Genomic DNA, 20,715 nt, shown 5'->3' with positions numbered 1-20,715 from the left:
AAGGCCACCAGGGAGCCCATCGAGGGAGTCCGGGATCTGGAGGCAGATCTGAAGAATATTTTTAAGAAAGACAAGCATTGTGCAGAATATGGAAATGTGAACAAGAGAAATAATGGTAGCCTCATGTGGTTATATCTCAAATACTGGCAGGAACAGGTCAATTCTCAGAAACATGATGCAGCGAAGTAGATTGTATCATATGGAGGTAAATCTCAGTCTCGCTGCTCTTGCATGACCTTAGAATAAAAAGCTGGTATTAACGTGCCGTGAATGAAGACAAGAGTCCATGGAAAAATGTGCATCACTATCATCACTACACTCACCATTCCCAATCTACATGGAAATCGTGTTCTTCATCCTTGGCAAGTGAAAGATTATCTTTATCTTTGATTTTATCAAGATGAAATACATCTTTCAAAATGTGTTAAGGGAAATTTCAATTTTATGTGCTGGATTGACAAAAGGTCAATCCTATAGCACCTTGTGCCCCTTGCTGTGATGAATATTGCACTGACAAGTGCAATATTATTATGATGTTGATTATGATGTTCTTTTTCAATGTCCGACTGTTATGTTATGTCTTGAGGTTAAAGAATAAAATAAGTATGCACTTGCACAATAGGGCTACTAATGCATGTGCACTGTATGCATGCTTCATAAGTGGTGAGAGGTCAACAGTAATAACACGTGAACTGTGTGCTGACTTTGATGTTTGGAAATACAGAACAGAGAGAACAGTCAAGTACTGTTATGATGGTATTGTTTTTTTTTTCATGCTGATTTTTGCACTTCCTTCCCATGTCCTCTTTTGTTCTACTTGATGTGTATGATTTGCCCAAATCAATGTCTTGCCATATGTATCACAGCTACTGTGAACTAAACAGTCAGTGTGATGTCTAACATGACGGAACACCTTGCTCTTACTTTATATTGTATTTGTATTTTACTATTTGGATGCACATCTTGTCTCATCTGTAGTATTCTATTGGCTCTTGCCTTGACAACAATGTCATACATACAGAAAATATTGGATTATGAACCATACATTGAGATGATATAGACAGAAACCAATTGGTTAATAAATGATTGTTTCAAAACATTGTTGTTTTTATTAAGTTGTAACTATTCTAAACTTCAACTGCACTCAACCGCACAGTATTTTCATTGGTTGACTTTGGATGGTTGGTTACAAATCTGCAAACGCTGACTTAAGTCAGAGTCTCACAGTACTAAAGGAGAATCCCAAATTCCTTGGCTCATAAGCTATATATTATCTAAGGCAGGATTCAGGTTTTTACATTGTAATTGAAAGAACGTTCACATTTACATCTTATGTTTCAGATTCATTACAGTGTCACAAAATATGAGTATACATTGAGTCCAGATGAAATATTTTAACTATAGTAATCTGTCATCACTATTGCAGTTGTATTTGGTTACTAAACAAATACCTATAGGAAATGAGGTTGCATGTGTGGGTGCCTGCGTTTGTGCATGTTTTCTTTGCAACTTGAAATCAAATGGGAGGAGTAATGATCTCAATGTCATGGAAATACAGCCTACAATAGTAAGAATGTATTTATCATTTCCTGCACTTCTTCCTTCCAATCTTGTTTTTCCTTCATTAGTGTGGTTGCCCAACAGGGGAAACACATTATTGTTCTAGTGTAGCTTTATTTTTTCTAGATTTGGTGACATCACCATTCCCGGTGACGTCACCTGTATAGAGTAAGTCCATTGGGTCAAAGGGTGAGTGGTGCTAGCTTGAGGATTGGTCGAGCTTCACAGGACATTTTGGCTATCCAGACAATAAATAGGAAACTACACAGTTATGTATCTTTCTACCCTTCCTTCTACGTTAAATCTGATGTATGCAATGGTTTGGATTGGCCAAAACAATCTCTTGCCATGCCGAACTACTCAAAGTCTAAACAGCATGATATCGAATTTGATGAAACTCCTTTATATTGTATCAAATGAATGCACACATCATCTCAGCAATATATTATGTTGAATATTGGTTATTGCCTATTAAATGATGATTGAAGGACCATACATTTAGATGATATAGAGGGGAAGAATCTCAGAGTCCAATATGTTAATTGCTTTCAAACTTTATTGTTGATGTTTTGTGCATGTGAAGGATACCACAATTGATTTATTTGACATTGCAATGCTGAACTACTTTAAGCACAGTACACATACAGTGCTTAAAAGTTTTATGTAAAGCACATTGAATTGTGCCTTGATGTTGAAATAAACTTGGGATTCACTAAAACATACTATGGTTTCTACAATGAATATACGTTATCTGAAAATGTATAATATAGGCCTATAGGCTATGTTATATGTTATAGTTCATGACATTGTAATTGTAAGACCCTTCACGTTTCATATTCATCAATACAGTGTCACAAAACATGAGTATTAATGTAAGGCCAAGTGAGCCATTCCCATTCACTATCGATTTGGTACTGTTGTATTTGTTTTCTCACCAAATACCTATAGCTATAAACTATTTCCTATTACCAATAATAAAGAACATCATACCTCAGTCACATTAACTTCCACTTGTTACTCATGCATTGTCAAATCACTTTAATTTCACTTTCATCAGTTTAGCAAACTGGTCTTCCTAAAAATTGATAACCAATCAAATCTTAAAATCTTCCCACCTCTGATACCATATCATCCCACCACGGCGCACGCACGCACACACACACACACACACACACACACACACACACACACACACACACACACACACACACACACACACACACACACACACACACACACACACACACACACACACACACACAGAGAGAGAGAGAGAGAGAGAGCCACCATCCCATGATGGAACCCCCCTCACTCACTCCCGATTTGGAACCCGACCCGAAGCCTCCCTTGGAGATGACATGAGGCCGGTGGCTCTGAAGTTCACTCTGATTGGCTTGGTGAGTTTTGGGAGGTCTTTGGTGATGCTGGAGACCTCCTGTTTGTCCACACACACACCATTGGTCACTTGGTACAGTCCCTCCATGGACCAGCAGGGGGAGATGGCTGGCAGTATGATCCAGGGGGTCTCTGCCCTCTGGGGCTTGAAGACTGGCATAAGAAGGGTCGTTTCCACTGGCAGCTGGTGGTGGTGGTGCTTGTCTTTCATGACTCCTCCTCCCTGGATGTCAAGCCTCGGCCTCTGGCTGTGATATCTCTGAACCAAGAAGTGGATGACCTGTTGCAGCTCATAGCTCTCTCTGCGAGAATCGTCTTTCTCAGAGAGTGTCAGCCTGACACACACACACACACACACACACACACACACACACACACACACACACACACACACACACACACACACACACACACACACACACACACACACACACACAAACACACACACACAAAAAATGTATTTTTAATTAAGTGTTCACACAGTGATGCTCTACACAAGATTACATTCATACTTGTGCTGATATGTGATATAGAGCTTTCCTTTCTCAGTGTTGTACTTGTACAAAACACAAATCCAAATGCTTGTGGAAGGATAAATCAAAGGCAAACTACTATTTTACTGAGCCCACCACCACTTTAAACATAAATTACAAACCACATTACGTTGCTGTGCATGTATTGAGTGACTGAAACATTAAAAAAATAGGTTTCCACCTACTGGTGCTCTGGTCTAGTCTCCATCACCAGATCCAGCCAGTCGGCTTGGTAGCTTTCTCTCTTCAACCGGTCCTCCTCTTGAACATCAGAATGGGAGTTGACCAGGTAGCTGCCTCCTCTGCTCACACAATGCATGGTGACTTATATTTGTGAGTATCTATGCGTAAAAAAGAAGAAATGGTCTGATTCCTTATTCTTGTCCAGAATTTAGTGTCCACAGTGAGATGGTGAATCAATCTAGTTGCTGTGATCATATAACTCCTCTGCTCTCTTTGTAAGAAACTTGTGAATACTACATTTGTATTATGCCGATGTCCTGACGATTGTGTCCGTTTGAGTCTGTTGTGGCAGCCAGACTCTGAGGGTCTGAGATTTTGTGTTGTTGTGCAACTGCAACCTCTTAAATATAAAGTTCTGGCTTCTATTTTTAGTCTTCAGCATCACACTATCATGAACTCTGAATGTCCCCACTTCATCCATCCTGGAGGTAGGTTTCAGTGGAACTGTGTGTGTGTGTGTGTGTGTGTGTGTGTGTGTGTGTGTGTGTGTGTGTGTGTGTGTGTGTGTGTGTGTGTGTGTGTGTGTGTGTGTGTGTGTGTGGTGTGTGCGTGTGCGTATGACTATGTTAATCTGCCATTTGATTCAGAAATAATCTACTGCTAAGACCACCAGATCAGAGGAAATCTCTTCACACTCATCAGATTTGTCTCACATTAATCAGAATGGTCACTTGTTGCAGGATGAATATAGGTGAAAGCAATATGATCTCAACTCACTGCAAAATTTGACCTAAAAATATACTTTGTCACCTGCCTGTGGGTGCAAATTAAACTTGACTGATGTACTGTGCTACAGTATGCAGTGTGCAGTGTTCCCTTTTTCCCTGTACTGTAACAAATCCTCTTCACCGAAAAAAGCAGATCTAGTATAAGACCATTGTATCAAGGGGATATAAGAATGAAAAGGCATAATGGGGTTTCTTTGAGAATGAAAAGTGTTGCAGACATGTAGGCGGCAGTGTCAGGTTTTCCTATTGCAGCCAAATCATTACACTTTTACACAGGAGACTGAAATCCATCTCATGATAACATTTGTAAAGAGTTCTCCAACAGGGGAACAAGAGCAAGCTGACTTTTTAACTTACCATACCAGCTAATTAAGTTCAGCTGTTGCATGCAGTCAGTCAGTCAACAAGGGTCATGTATCACCAGAAATGTATTCCACTCTTAATCCTTTCATCATCTTCACCCTTGATACTGATCTTAAGTTCTTTGCACAGGAGCATCCAGGCATCGGCTGTGGCATTTGTGGTCTTCACCGGCCCAAAGAAGCCATTATGTATATAGTATAGGGGCCTATATTTTGTTTTGGCTCAGCCGCGACCCCAGACTTCCCACTGTGCCCTGTCAGACGGGTAACGCCTGACACTGTGGTTCCCCTGACACATCACTGTCTTGGCCATCTGGCCAGTGTGGCACAGAGTCACAGTGATGTGGAGATCAGGGATGTCGATATATGGGCATAAAAGGGACAGAGTCACAGTGATGTCACTGTGATGTGGACATCAGGGATCTCCATATACAGTATGGGCATAAAAGGGATTTGGTTCCCCTGTCATCCCAAGGATCTCCATATAATATGGGCATAAAAGGGATTTGTTCCCCTGGCATCACAGGGATCTCCATATATGGGCATAAAAGGGAGAGTCTCTCACGCTCTGACTTCACTGTGATGTCATAGGAACCAAATCCCTTTTATTGCCATATATGGAGAATTGGAGATCCCTGTGATGCCAGGGGGACCAAATCCCTTTATGCCCATATATGGAGATCCCTGTGATGCCAGGGGAACCAAATCACTTTTATGCCCATATATGGAGATCCCTGATGTCATCAATATTAAGCCCATATCTGTGAATGCTAATATACAGTATAATCACTGTGATGTAAGGGGAACCAAATCCCTTTTATTGCCATATGGAGATCCCTGTAGCCAGATGGTCAAGACATGGCGCGACCTCTCCCTTTAGGGCGAGGTCACTTGTCGCCCTGAGGCGTCTTACTGGTTCAGTATTGTTTAATTTTTATATAACGTGATTACAGAAGTCTTTTAATGAAATTACCCTCTTATTTCCCCCCAAAATCTTTTCACCTACTGTTCACTCCAGAATAGTTGTTAAAAACTGTAAAAACTCTATGTAGCCACCAGGAATGTAGCCACCATTTATACAGTAATATCCAAAGTATCTATTGTTAAGTTTATGTGTATTGCCAGCTACATTTACACATTGACAGCATTTTATGTATTTAACCCATCCACAACAATAGGTTACTGAAATGTTTTCTTTTCAAAAGATGAATTGAACTGAAAGCTGCCAGAAGTAAAACAATAAATTAACATCCCAGCCCTAACATCACTTTTGCATGTGACTGAGGACATACTTACATACATAGTACAAGGATGATAATAATTCTACCATAATGAAACTTCAAACTTTGATTGCTGGCTACCTACCATGTTGTCATTGGCCTGTGGCCACTTGGATCAAATGAAATCTGTAAGAGTGAAACTGAGTAAGATGGACGAGATGATGTTGTGCAATGGAAGGCATTTCAAGGCATGCTGAAGTGATCCAGGACGCAGCCTGTTCCAGGGGATACACAGACTGATACTTCATGGGTTTATGACCCATGAAGAATCAGTTCATGGCAACCTTACCATAACCCTGTCTAGAAACTATAAATTTGTAGTTGCCATAGAAGTAAATTGAATTTACAAATACAAAGAGAAATGGCCATCATCCAAGTTTACTTTTCCACCATGTACAATATAGTCACTAAATTATAAGTGTAACCACTTTACTTTTCCCAAAAAGAAATAGTAATTTATATTAGGATTTGTCTCCTTTTTCACTTACTAACTAAATCAGATTTCATATGGTGACATGTAATAAAGTAGTTAAAAATAGACACCCTATTTAAAGATCATCAGGTCATAAGATCCTGACAACACTTCTTGTTTGCGACCATAGGTCGCGTTTACTATAAAAACCTCCAGATCCTGTGCGTCAGTCACAGTGCGTGACACCTCATGCCAGCTCAGCAGAAGGATATAGCTGACCACAATGATGTTGCAAATGAATCCCATCCTAATCTGACGTAATAGACATCATAGACCTATATGACCATAGACATAGAAAGGTAGACGCCTCTCTTGGCTGTTGGTTAGAGGACTGGCAAGCTTCTGGAATTCTGAAGGATGTTTCCTTGTGCGTCACAGAATGGGATGCTCGGTAGGACAATCAGATGCAGGACTCCTTCTTTCCCACTGCAGGGGGCAGAGTGCCTTCCACAGTTCCGCTTTACCAGTTGTGCCAATGAACTGCAGTGGCGGACGAGGTATCTAGCTTTTTATATCTGTGTATATGATGCCTGACATCATACAATCCCTTTTATGCCCATATATGGAGATCCCTGATGTCATCAATATTAAGCCCATATCTGGGAATTCACATATTGTGTCAGTCTCATTATGGTCTATGACGTCAAACATCTATGATGTCAGACGTTAGTCATCTCCATATTTGGGAAAATTTGACCACATTATGTCCAACTTGAACCAACCAGGTTTTTTTGGTTAAAGTTGACCCCATGCTAAAGTGCCAATGCTCGCCCAGCAGTCTGCTGTCACCCAGGCGGATGCATGCAAGAGCCCATGTGCAAGGTCGCTTCTCGCCCTTACGGCGTCTTACTAGTATAGTACGTTGGAATATACCGGTACAACTCATTGGCAATGTTTTACAGGGGTTTTCAGAGTAAGAAACTTGAAAGAGTGAATAAAGACCACTTGTTTACTGTAAAGACATACATCATGGGTTGAACATTTTGACACATTTCTTCAGTGTTTGGTGAATTATGCTGTAAGTAATAATCACTGGCTACATTGACCATGTAGACATGGAAACTTTCCCCCCAATATGTAAAATACATCTTCTATTTTTGCATCTGAAGAGCATCTCCATGCATTTTGACAGTGTTTTTATTCTTACATTGTTTGGTACATGTCCAGTAGGTTGGCCTAAGACACGTGACCTACTTTGTGATTAGCCTTTATTCAAAAAGGAAAACTTTGCTACATTACTGTCTTCTACTCCAAAGACATGGAGTAGACATGGACTCTTTACTGTCTGTAATCACAGATATAAAAGAGGTATACCTGCACAGTAGATTTATTTATGTATTAGTACAACACTGAGAAATGACATTTATTCATTATCAACTGAACTTTTTTATTGCCAAACAAATAATATAACGTGCTCCTGTTCTGCATTAGCTGAACCAAGCAGGCCGTTTCCTGGTCAGCTCCACGATCCTCTTTCCTTTGTCCTGCTCCTGTGGCACCTCGCCCTCATATAAGACCACGGTGTCGGTGGCGGGGGCCCTCAGCGGACCACCTTCCATGGCGCTGATCTGTTGCCGAATCCTTCCCGTCTCTATACGCACCTTTTCATAGCAGAACATGCACAAGGTATGCTTCTGCTTCAGGTGGCCACATTCTAGACAAGGTTCTATATTGTTCTGGGAAGGAAGGGAGGTACAAAGAAAAGACAGAGATTGCAAAGGGGAAGTATTAATGGGAGACCTTGTGAGAAAGAGCATAAGCAACATTAGATAAAGTATTTAACATTGTATTCTTACTATCAATTCAGTATTGAGGGTCACCAGGTGTGAGTATCTGAACTACAGTATTTTCCCTCAATCCTTTGATCTTTGTATCATCTTAAATCTTGTGATGCTAAATTGTGAGCAGGGTTTTATATATGTAGGTAGAGGTCACTGGAGAGGCCACTGACCTCTACCTAAATGTAATAAGCCTCTCCTTGCAATGTATGCAAGTCAATGAATCAATCAATCTCTTTTTGAGAGTTGGGAGCCAGTTTCCCAAGATTCCACCTACAATTCAATGACCCATCTTAAAAATGCAAAGCATACGGTATTAACTTTAAGTCCTAGTGGTGCCACAATGTTATACAGTGCAGTATTCTCAAAATAATATCCACAGTTACAGTGTAGCAGCAAGCAACTCGTCTAAAATTATTTGTCTAAGTGTTCGAGTTCGGAGTCGCTTGTTGGAAATAAATTACTCAATGGTCCTGCGGCTGCGTACCACCTGAATCAAATTTGCACATGGAGCAGGAGGCAGCAGGAGGTAACGTTATTGAAAATGAGTGCTTCCAAACTCGAACACTTTGAAAAATAAATCACCTGCACGGAATTTATTGACAGAAGGTAGCTCATAGCGTGTCTACATTTATGAAAGAAAAACATGACGGATACAAAGAGGATAACCCAAGCTTTTCTTGCAGCTGCAATATTGTCGAGTTTAACGTAAATTAATACAATCAGATAGGACTAGGTGAATGGGTTGTGTTCCAACTCTAGATGCCAGATAGCAATTACAGCATCTGAGTTGCTTGCAGTTAGTCACGGGCGGTTTCTCGATGTGAGTGCTTGTCTAGACTTGAGTCCTTGTGAACTTGTGATACGTCATCAGTTGCTGCCCAAGTACCCTTCCAATCTCAAGTCTGCATTTGACCAAGTAGAGACCAAATTCCCGGATGTGAACTTGATCCTCCCACTTTACAGAGGATGCATCGGAGCTGACTTCTGTGGACTTTCCACAGCAAATGGCCCATAATGCAACACGACCTGGATAGGACCGCCCACAAGAGAGCCAGGAAAAAACAAACCAGTATGGCTGACACAGACGGACCCATGGACGGACCGCAGTACAGTCCGAATATTTTTTTCGTTTTGCCACAGAGTGTCGTTTTATGATTTATTTTAGGCTTGAATGTTGTAAATTAACTTCAAACCGGTGCACCGAACGTGTGGACGCTTGAGTCGCCGCCAGCCGCCGCTAACCTGACTGCAGATGACCGGCCATCAGGACTACACTGTTCCAAGCAATTCCAAGCAAGAGGAATTTGTCCAGAGAAATATGTATGTGTTTATTCATATTTATTATTAGGGGTGTGTGAGTGTGTAGGGCCACTGTTTATAGGACTAAAGTTGCATTAATAGTTTTCACACCTCTTAACAAAAGCTGTCAACAATGTGTGTCAATGCGATATAGCTACAGTATGTAGGAATGGAATATGCATATGAATGGTCCATTAATTGTGTGTCATGCTAAGTACAGTAGACGAATGGTCCATTGTGTGTCATGCATGCTAAGTAGGCTACAGTATACGAATGGTCCATTGTGACATGTGTGACATACAAGTACAGTAGACTGAAGCAGTCCAAAGATGTTTTGATAATGGATTCATGAACTCATTATTTAGCTTACGTCTGCAAGGTGTGTGAGTTGGCTCCATCCATAATCAGGTAAAATAACATTATGCAGTATTGTGTTAATAAATAGGCCTACACATTAAAGAGGTTATCAGCAATTGTTTACTTCATGTAATATACAGTAGGCCTACAGTACATCATTCATGAATTTCATTCCTCTCCTCTTTCTTTCTATCCATCAATTTCATTCTGTTTATATTTTGGGAATACAATTTGAGATCATAGCTATGCCTGTGGTTTGTGTGCGATTTTGTCTTATAGGCCACTTTATGTGTGAACGTAAGTTTTAACTTGTTTTGATGTGCAGAATTAAATTGTAGACACAGTGATATTTTCAAATAATACCATTAGTCTCTGCTAAATATTGAATGTTTATTTTGTTTAGTTTTATATTCTATTATATAGCCTACTACTTTATACACAGTGGGGGAAATACATTATTACTAATAGCCACCCTAAACCTACAATGATCAACATTATTCCAAACGAGCTCCCAGACCTTCAAAGATGCAGGCAGCAAGCTTCTCTCCTCACCTCCTCCTGGCTCCAACAGAGGTATGACAACGGATCCAGGATGCGATAATGGAATAATAATAGCATACAGCATAGGTGGGCACGAAATGGTTAAGTAAAATTTGCTGTTTTGTCAAAATGTTAAATGGAATATTTTATAAATGGTCTGAACTCTGAAGTAATGTAAAGTAAGCCTGACAGTACTGTCTCATTTTCGTTTTACATTGGATAGACTTTCATATGGCATATTGATAATGTGTCATAAATAATGACACATTATAAATAATGCCACACGAAAGGCTATCCAATGTAAAACAAAGATGAGTTCATAAAAGAATATGCTCCCCATAGAATTTTGGCTGTGGGAGTGGCCAGTGATAACCTGCACTGCAGGCTACTGTCGATGTGTTTACAGTATGTAACATAATGGCATGCCATATACTTTCCAAAGTTTGGTGCGCAAATCATGAAAAAAGAAAACGACGCATTGCTCCATTGTTCTGGTGGCAATGCATTAGGGTCTGTACTAAGGCTCTCATAAATTACACAATGGGGCAGTAGCCAGCCGCCTATCATAATAAATGCCAAGTTGTGTATTTATTTTCCTGGCTGATAGGCCTAACCCTACATTATAAGCATATTAACAAAAAACGTTTTAACATTTATATAATTATAGAGAATATAGGCTACGTTGTGGTTTTATGTCCTCACTTATTTGAATAGCTCTGGATTAAGAGCACCTGCTAAATGCCTATATTGTACATTGTAAACAGTGGTGTTTGTATAATATTTTTATATTGTTAAGTGCATGTGCCTATGCCTATTTTATACTACAAAGAAACCTGATCTACAAACTAACAATGCTTTGCATTAAGACGAGTTGTTTGTAGATCTGCTCTGGGCATATCCACACAGAGGACAAGCTGAGGTGGTGACATCACCAAGTACGCTGCAGTAAGTACTGTTCCATTCCCAGAATCAGCGACGTGCGTCCTCCCGTCCTCGGAAGTTCTTACTCCCAAGGCGAACTTGCAAGTCTGAACTACCAAGGACCCAGGGACCCAGTTACCAAGCAATCACATCGAGAAACAGCCACAGTCTATGTGACTGTGACATAAAGAGTAATGAGGAGGTTGAGGATGTACCTTGACTTTTAGGAGTTTGCTTTCTGATCTCCTCCTGGTGCGGTTGACCTCTATGGTGCGTCTCTTCTTGGGTGCTGCCATCCAGAGGATGCTGTCCAGCAGGCCAGGGGGCTGATCTGCTGTGTGCTGCTGGTCCCCCTCCTCAAGGGTCTCCTCTTCATGCTGGGGCAACAGCTGAGGAGGCAGTACATGGGCTCCATTCACTACCAGCGCTGGAGCTATAGAGAGACACAAACAAAACAAAGGCAAATGATGAGTACATTTTTGAAGATATGTGTGACAGGCAGGAACTAGACCTGTGGTTCTCAAAGTGGATTTCAGGGACTCTCTAGGTTCCATTATGGGGTCTAAATTGACCCGTACAAGTCTGTAACTCTGACAGTGGACACATGGAACCCTAACGGGATTCATTTGGTTCCATTTGTACACTGTCAGAGTTAAGGAGAGACCTTGAAATGTTAAAGTTTGAGAAACACTGAGATAGACATTTCAATAATAAATGGAAAGATGAATTGAATGAATCAGAGAGAGAAATGTATCGGCACGTGTTTAAAACGGACTCACCCAAATGTCTGTCAAGCCCCGCTGCTTGTAGAAGTCTGCTTTCTATTTGTAACAATGACCGCTTGAGGTTCACGATATAATAACCTGCCAAAGTCATCATATTGCTTGAACGCTGCATGTTTGATTCCTCGCTCTCTGTCATGAAAATCAAGACAACGGACTTACAGTATATAAACCTCTATGACGACAATAGACTGCCACGGTCAACAGTGACGTTGTACGTCATCGATCCGCGACAGTGTTTCGCCCAGGTGGGCGTGGTTAGGCATATAACCACGCCTACCTGAGCGAAACACCTAGGAAAGAGGCAGTCCCTAAAGTCCATAGTTACAAATAATAGAGAGATCATTTCAGAATCGATGAAAACGTTTATTTTATTTTAAATGTTATATTAAATAATTATATAAAACAAGAGAAGAAAAAAATGGTTTGTTAATTTATTAAAACAAAAACACCGACAAATAGTTGACCAAGCGTAAAATCCCAACCAATCATGTTTATTGTTACTGGCCACAGCTCTGTAACCAATCATACATGTCGGTACTGCGTGACGTCACGTCCACTTCACTAGCAAAGCAAAGATGGCGGAACGGGGATACAGTTTTTCTCTCACCACTTTCAGGTAAAAAACTTTAATTAAAATCCTCCCAAATGACCCACACACAGCTGCAGACTGGTACATTTGAAGCAGGGCTGTGAAAGAGCCTCTCATATGAGAGCAGAATGTTGCTGTGTCCACAAACCAAGGCTCTGAGTGCTGCTGTTAATGATGCACTGTCATTGTACCAGGAGGCACCGTTCAATGAGCTAACTGTTAGCATGTCAGCTAGTAGTGTGCTTCTGATGCTCTGCAGTGGTATAGACTGTTAACGTGATTATGTAAGAATAATTAATACACAACTAATGTTATGTACTTTAAGCAATTAATACATTTAACTTCCCATTGGCCATGGCCAATTGTGCAGGCTACAAGATGTTTTAGCCGGCTGACAATAATAGCTTCAACTTTTGGTTTCAGTTTTGCATTGTTGCGTTAAGACTTTTGATCTCAATTTTCAACTTCAGGCTTATTGTCACTGTAATGGATTTAATTTTTTAAATGACAAAATTGCGATTGAATATTGGAAGAAACAAAAGCCACATGTTCGGGTACATCTTTGTAAATTGAGTACAAAAGAACCCCAATGTAAACAGCTGCCATTGTGCTTTCTGGTGGTTTGATTGAATTGATTGATTGAAGCATTTATTAGAAGTTTGCAATAGAAAAAAGTACAGTTTCATGAAAGTACAAATCACTGGTAAAAGGTCAACTAAAAGGAGATCCTAGAAAGCCGAGACGTATTTCCACAGGAAACACACTTTAAGTATCTCATATAACATTGAAAGACAGACGGATAGAACATAGTACTTTATCTAGGATAATATCAATTTCAAAAGCAGAAAAAGCATAACATCAAATACAAAGGCAGAAAAAAAGGGCGGGGGGAGCATGGGGGCTTAAACCCGGATCAGAGTCTACGGTGGAGACCTATCCACCGCAAATTTGAGGTGGAAAGCTTTCCACCTCAAGTCAGAAAATAAGTGCAGGCCATCATAGTCACGGCCCACGGTGAAGTCCTTTACCCCGTCTAGACCGGTTCAGGTCGACCAATCAGTGAACGGGGTGTAGAGCCTGTCTGTCTGATAGTAAAAACAGATGATGTGTTGGGACTCACGGTGGAAAGCTCTCCACCGTGAGGAATGATGTAACGTTGTAGTTTCATGACTCAAAAAGACTCGAAAAGACTACACCGCGGTGTAAAGCCTTCCACCGCGGACCCGACTATGATCCGGGCTTTAGTCTATTTACAAGTCACGGGTAGCATCCGTTTAAATCCCCTAAAGCCGACATCATAGTCGCCTGGGCGGTGGAAGGCTTTACACCGCGGTGTAGTCTTTTCGAGTCTTTTTGAGTCAGGAAACTACAACGTTACATCATTCCTCGCGGTGGAGAGCTTTACACCGCAAGTCCCAACACATCTCTCTGTTTTTACTATCAGACAGACAGGCTCTACACCCCGTTCACTGATTGGTCGACCTGAACAGAGTTTGCATCTGAACCAGAGGGAGGCGGGGGAGGACTTCACCGTGGGCCCCGTGACTATGATGTCCTGCACTTATTTTCTGACTTGCGGTGGAAAGCTCTCCACCGGTGGATAGCTCTCCACCGTACACTCTGATACGGCCTTTAGAAGACCTTGTATTTGAACTGTACTGTCCTGTGCTTTTCCTATGCAAACTGCAAATTAAAGTATCCAGTCAAACAGAATATCAACATCCCAAATGTAATCTTGATGTAGCCTCGCGTAGCCAGGCTTTACTCATCTGCGATCTTGATGAGGTTCATGAAGAGCAACATGGACTTTCCCCTCTCTCCCAACGCCATGCGACTAATTCATTGTCAATTGAGTTCTTTCTCTCAAATATTAATATATATTTATATATCTATATTATGAACATAATCTAATGGTAAACTCTCCTGTTCCCTCCTCCAGTCCCTCAGGTAAACTGGTCCAGATAGAATATGCCTTGGCAGCCGTAGCAGCTGGAGCTCCATCAGTGGGCATCAAAGGTAAATAAGAATCGGAATCTGCATTAATGTCACATCACAGGTTTACAGGTGTAGACAAGCGGCTGAGAATGAGAATTGTGGAAAGACTATATCTTAAATTGTTAGCACAACCCAAAGTGGGCTGTGACAAGAGAGGCTTTTTGTCATATAATTCACATCCTGTAACACATGTTTCAGTTGACCCTGTCAATCAGGGGTCCTGCAGTGATGTATTTGCAGAAGCATGGCTTTGAAGTAAAAACTTGGTTTTGATTCATGTTAGAGGAGGAGGAGGTTTAATCACAAATTGGATCATTTTGTTGTGTCTACTGTCCATTTACTTGCACCATCCTTATTACGCAAACCTTCCCTTTGGTATACATTCAAGCTTATGATATATTAGTTATATACTATAGAAGTGCAAAATAAATCATGTTTTTCTTGATTCTAATCATTTCTCTGCTTCAGCATGGCTGAGTGTAATTATATTTAGTCAAGAGAGATAACAGTTTTTGGATTGGAATTTATTGTAACATTCATTGTATTTCTTTCAGCCTCGAATGGAGTTGTCCTAGCAACAGAGAAGAAACAGAAGTCCATTCTGTATGATGAGCAAAGTGTTCACAAGGTGGAGCCTATCACCAAACACATAGGCATGGTTTACAGTGGCATGGGACCAGACTACAGGTAAGAACTGCTCTCTGCATCATCTCATACTGTGCATGTTTGAAAGGGGAGAGGGGGTAATCGATGACATCCAAATTGACATGGCATATAACTTGGCGGCCAAGCTAAGTCAAACTGCATATAAAACATACAGGATTGTTATGAATTATTGCATTATTATGTACAAGTGCTGGAGGATAACTTAGATGGATATATAATGCTCTCACACACTGTGCTCTTCTTGCAGGGTTTTAGTGCGTCGAGCCAGGAAGTTGGCCCAGCAGTATTACTTGGTTTACCAGGAGCCAATTCCGACTGGTCAGCTGGTCCAGAGAGTGGCGTCTGTTATGCAAGAGTACACACAGTCTGGGTGGGTACATAACACATGCACGCAGGCACACACAGTATAGTGTATGCTACTGTATACTGTGTAACACACACACACACACACACACACACACACACACACACACACACACACACACACACACACACAGTATAGCATATCTTTATGCTATACTGATCTTGAATTTTGTATGAATTTCTTCAAAGACCAGACAGTGCAATGTGCTTTTATGGTCTTACTAGTAGCACTGAGTAATTGGTTTAGTACACAAGTAACACGCCGTAAGGGGCGAGAAGCGACCAGGTCGTGGCTAAAACAGTTGTATGGCTGTGAAACTGTTATACGAAAGAATACGACGAGTGGCAACACTCTCTCTCACACACACACACACACGGGTCTGTTGAACTGAATCAACAGAATCGGCGTGTTAAGCAGTGACAGCTGAGCCATGTGGGAGGTCTGACGGACGGACATGAGGCAGACGTTTTGATACTAACGGTCGCATTAGTTTTGTTTACGGAGACTTCTGTACCTCATCATACAGCCTTTCATATGCATTCACATTTTCTTTTCTATATTTCTTTTTCTGTGTTTATTGTAATGTGTGTGGACTCTGTGGAGATAACAACAAACCAAGTCGTACTCCTTTTTGTGTAGATGTACTTGGCTATTCAAATTGATTCTTATACTTTGTTATTAGAGTCAGAATCCATGTGTGGGACGGGTCCACCAAACGTAGATCTGTGATGCATTTCAGTTCCTCCTGACCTATATGTAAATAAACAATATGCCAATGACATTTGACACTGAGTTTGTTATTTCCCCTCCAGTGGAGTGCGTCCCTTTGGGGTATCGCTGCTCATCGCAGGATGGGACGAAGACCACCCATACTTGTTCCAGTCAGACCCATCTGTAAGATTTGGTTACTCATACTATTTAATTGCAAAAGCCTCAATGGAATTTGGGAAGGAAGTAGGAAGTTAATCATCTGTTGAGGCAAATGCAAAGAACAGGAATTTCAGCAGATCACCAATGATACTGATGTTATAAATTTGGCAAAAGGAAAGAACAGGAATTTCATCTGATAATCAGTGATGCTAAATATATCAATTTCTCTATTAATTTCCTATACTCTTAGTCTCTTCCGCAATCCTGTAATTTGTGTAACAGTTGACTAGTATTGACATATTAAAAAATTAATAATACCTATTTTCCCCTGCTTTTTTTAAGACATTTTTAGTATCATACCTCGATAGCACAAATATCAATAATTCATGCCATCTATTATACTCGAAGTACAGTTGTTACTCACAACATGATTTATTATGTTTCTTTTTCTGATATTCACAGGGTGCTTACTTTGCATGGAAAGCCACAGCCATGGGAAAGAACTACGTCAACGGAAAAACATTCCTTGAAAAAAGGTATTTTTGCTTTGGGATCATCATTCTAATGTGTTAGTGCCTTTGTCATGTCAGATGTTAAGAGTAGAACTAGAACTTATTCTTTATTGGCATGCATAGCAAGTGTTACCCTTTATTTTGCATTAATTGAGATTGTCTGATAAATGCCTAAATTGTATCATATTAACATGGGATAGTATTAAAGATGAGGATGATTTTCCACCAAGTGTGTAACAAACATACTCTGCTCAAAAAAATAAAGGGAACACCCAAAAAAAACAACATAGACCTGCCAGTCCATGTGTTCTCTGGCAAATGTCAATCGGGCTGCACGGTGTTGGGCTGTGAGCACAGGCCCCACTTGTGGACTCCGGGCCCTCATACCACCATCATGGAGTCTGTTTCTCACAGTTTGAGCAGAAACATTCACATTAGTGGCCTGCTGAAGGTCGTTTTGTAGGGCTCTGGCAGTGCTCCTCCTGTTCCTCCTTGCACAAAGGACCAGATAGCGGTCCTGCGGCTGGGTTGTTTTCCTCCTACGGCCCCCTCCACGTCTCCTGGTGTACTGGCCTGTCTCCTGGTATCGCCTCCATGCTCTGGACACTGTGCTGGGAGACACAGCAAACCTTCTTGCCACAGTGCACATTGATGTGCCATCCTGGATGAGCAGCACTACCTGAGCAACTTCTATGGGTTGCAGATACCGCCTCATGCTACCTCTAGTGGTCAGGGCACTGGCAAAATCCAAAACTAACCAAACATCTGCCAGAAAGAATGAGGACAGGCAAATGGTCTGTGGCCACCACCTGCAAAACCATTCCTTTTTTAGGGGTTGTCTTGCAAATTGCCTCATTTTCACCTGTTGTCTTTTCCATTTGCACAACAGCAGATGAAACTGATTCATAATCAGTGTTGCTTCCTAACTGGCCAGGTTGATATCCCAAAAGTGTGATTGACTTGGAGTTACATTGCAATGATTATGCGTTCCCTTTATTTTTTTGAGCAGTGTATATTAGATGATTAATCATTTATATTGTCTCAGATACAGAATAATAACCATCTCATCCATTCTCTCTAGGTATAACAATGATCTGGAACTGGAAGATGCCATCCACACAGCCATCCTGACTTTGAAGGTTTGCCCTTTATTTTAAAGATACAACTTGTGAATTTGTAAATACACTTGTTTTATAGTGACACTCCGTCCATACACCAGCTCTCACTGTATCAATAATTCATGGCATCTATTATCACTCTTGCACATATGGCACATGTTTCCCTGTGTGTTTTTAGGAGAGTTTCGAAGGCCAGATGACAGAGGAGAACATAGAGGTGGGAATCTGTAATGAGGCCGGCTTCAGACGATTAAGCCCTGCAGAGGTGAAAGACTACCTGGCTGCCATTGCTTAAATGCACCACGCCCGGTGAAGCGTCTCTGGTTTCGTTCAAAGTTAAAGACATAACGGAGCAACAGCCAATATGATGCATGACACATTATTTGGAAGGCACAGAGCTGTTGGTAATAGTTTGATCAGGATTTACTGCGGGTATAATTTTGACATAACATCAGCTTGGATATCCACATAAAGTACTTGGTTAGGGACCGGGAGCTGGCCTATGGGGCCGAAATGCTTTCCATTAAAACTGACTTTCTGACACCCATATGTCTATCTAGTCCTGCTGCTAGAAGAAGTCTGTGTTCAATCTAAAACAATGATCGTCTGAGGTTAAATACTAAACCAGCTAAACTCATGATGTTTGATCGCTGCATGTTTCCCTTCTGTAAGTCAAGACAACAGTCACCCATGTCAATGATGTTGTACGTCATTGACATGGAAATGGGAATGTTTAAACTCCTACCAATGGCTCTAGGATCATAAAATGATGTGTCATATATTGAATTGGCTTTTGTATCAAATGTTTGTCCTGGTACTGGTGAAATCTGGCAGCTTTAAATTGGCATATGGATTCTGATTTGCTTTTGATCTTCTCATTTGATTTTACCATTCCAAAACTTGAATAGTATGCCAGTGTTGGCCGAAGATGTTAAAAGAGAAATTCAGTTTTAACAAAGAGCTGACAAATGACAAGACAGTTTCCATCATAACTATTCGTACATCTACTGTACATCAAGTTGCCCCGATTGTACTTAAATTAGCTGCTGCTCAGGATGCAGCTTTAGTGGGATCAGTTGAACACTTTTGAGATTTCACCTAGTTTTACAATATGTACCAGTTTCTGTTTTTCAGTTTTCCAACATTTCTATACTTTGTATTTTCTCCTTGGCTATCTGTGGACTTATTAATAAATATGTTGATAGATGGCTCTTGTCTTGTATGTCTTTTTTTGGGGGGGTAAACGGTTCACCCCATTCATACATTGTGACCTCTGCATGCTTGAGGAGAATACCACTTTTGAATACATTTGTGTTGAACATGTAAAAGATACATTGTCTTCAGGGGTGTCGCACCAAATTCTGGGCCCCGGGTACAAGGATTCACTGTGGGGCCCCTGTGCTTTAACTATTGAAAAATAGCAGATAATAATGATATACAAGCTCACAGCGTGGCACAGAGCGCTGCTATTTTTGAAAAATCGTGAAAATGTGTGCAAGAAACCTATGTCAAGGACCCCCAAGATGATATGTATTTGGCCACAGACCCCGATCTCAAAATATTTAGTTCCAGGGACCCCCAGAAGCAAATGTTCGCTTAAAAAATAAATATATCCAAAGATTTTCACACATTTTCACTGTGAGCTTGTATATCTGCTATTTCAATAGATAAAGTTATTAGGGCCCCTCCACCTTGGGCCCCGGTAACTCAGTCCCACTTTCCTACCCCTTGTGACGCCCCTGATTGTCTTGCTACATGTGGAGTGGACCATATGAATGTGGACATGACCTGTTTACATAATTAGACCGCGCAGAGCCGCAGTTCGAGCGCGCCATAAAAATATCCGGAACCTCTTCCTGGAGTGTCCCTATATCCCTCCGCCAGTGGTATAAAGTAACTAAATACATTTACTCAAGTGCTGTGCTTATGCACAATTTTGATGTATTTAGTATTTTACTTGAGTATTTTACTACTCTACTGCTACAGCTCGGATATAGACATTGTACTTCTTACTCCACTTATTTTAAAACTAAAAAATAGTTACTTTGCAGATTTTGATTATTAGTACAAAACATTCAGCACTTCAAGATATTTGTACGCATTTTAAAACTTGTGAAATGGCAAATTATGCACAGTGAGTACTTTTACTTTTGGTACTATTAGTACATCTTGACCAATAATTTAGTACTTTTACTCAATACATTTTATGAATTCCTGGACTTGTAACAGAGTTTTTCCTACATTGCAGTATTGAAACTGAAACTTTTACTATAAAGTAAAACATTTGAGTACTTAGTTTTCCACCACTGGAGTGGACCTATGTTTCCAGGCGGAGGCTCACTGCA

General features: G+C 40.7%; 3 protein-coding genes across 3 annotated transcripts in view; 2 read left to right on the top strand and 1 right to left on the bottom strand.

Moving 5' to 3' along the window:
- The window catches only part of LOC308297264 (coiled-coil domain-containing protein 127-like), a gene marked incomplete at both ends in the record, with an annotated part of 1,231 nt that extends 1,042 nt beyond the window's left edge, over window positions 1-189 (top strand). Inside the window, one exon of the mRNA XM_080740679.1 lies at window positions 1-189. This exon is cut by the window's left edge and continues 141 nt beyond it. Within this exon, the coding sequence (XP_080596805.1) occupies window positions 1-189 (189 nt within the window).
- Window positions 190-7,672: 7,483 nt separating this feature from the next.
- mrpl32 (mitochondrial ribosomal protein L32) lies at window positions 7,673-12,433 on the bottom strand. The gene is made up of 3 exons (XM_080738075.1): window positions 12,251-12,433; window positions 11,687-11,904; window positions 7,673-8,249 (listed from the first exon to the last, which is right to left on the bottom strand). Exons 1-3 carry the CDS (start codon window positions 12,390-12,392, stop codon window positions 8,001-8,003), a joined length of 609 nt encoding a protein of 202 aa, XP_080594201.1. The 5' UTR covers window positions 12,393-12,433; the 3' UTR covers window positions 7,673-8,000.
- Window positions 12,434-12,802: 369 nt separating this feature from the next.
- On the top strand, window positions 12,803-19,581 carry LOC308302356 (proteasome subunit alpha type-2). The gene is made up of 8 exons (XM_080746611.1): window positions 12,803-12,872; window positions 14,785-14,861; window positions 15,395-15,527; window positions 15,754-15,876; window positions 16,683-16,764; window positions 17,203-17,276; window positions 18,334-18,391; window positions 18,549-19,581. The coding sequence occupies exons 1-8, from the start codon at window positions 12,832-12,834 to the stop codon at window positions 18,663-18,665; spliced, it is 705 nt and encodes a 234-aa protein (XP_080602737.1). The 5' UTR covers window positions 12,803-12,831; the 3' UTR covers window positions 18,666-19,581.
- The last annotated feature ends 1,134 nt before the right edge of the window (window positions 19,582-20,715 follow it).

This window comes from Nannobrachium achirus (assembly GCF_963921795.1).
Source record: "Nannobrachium achirus genome assembly, chromosome: 2".
Lineage (NCBI taxonomy): Eukaryota > Metazoa > Chordata > Actinopteri > Myctophiformes > Myctophidae > Nannobrachium > Nannobrachium achirus.
This window is presented reverse-complemented; position numbering and strand designations above follow the sequence as displayed.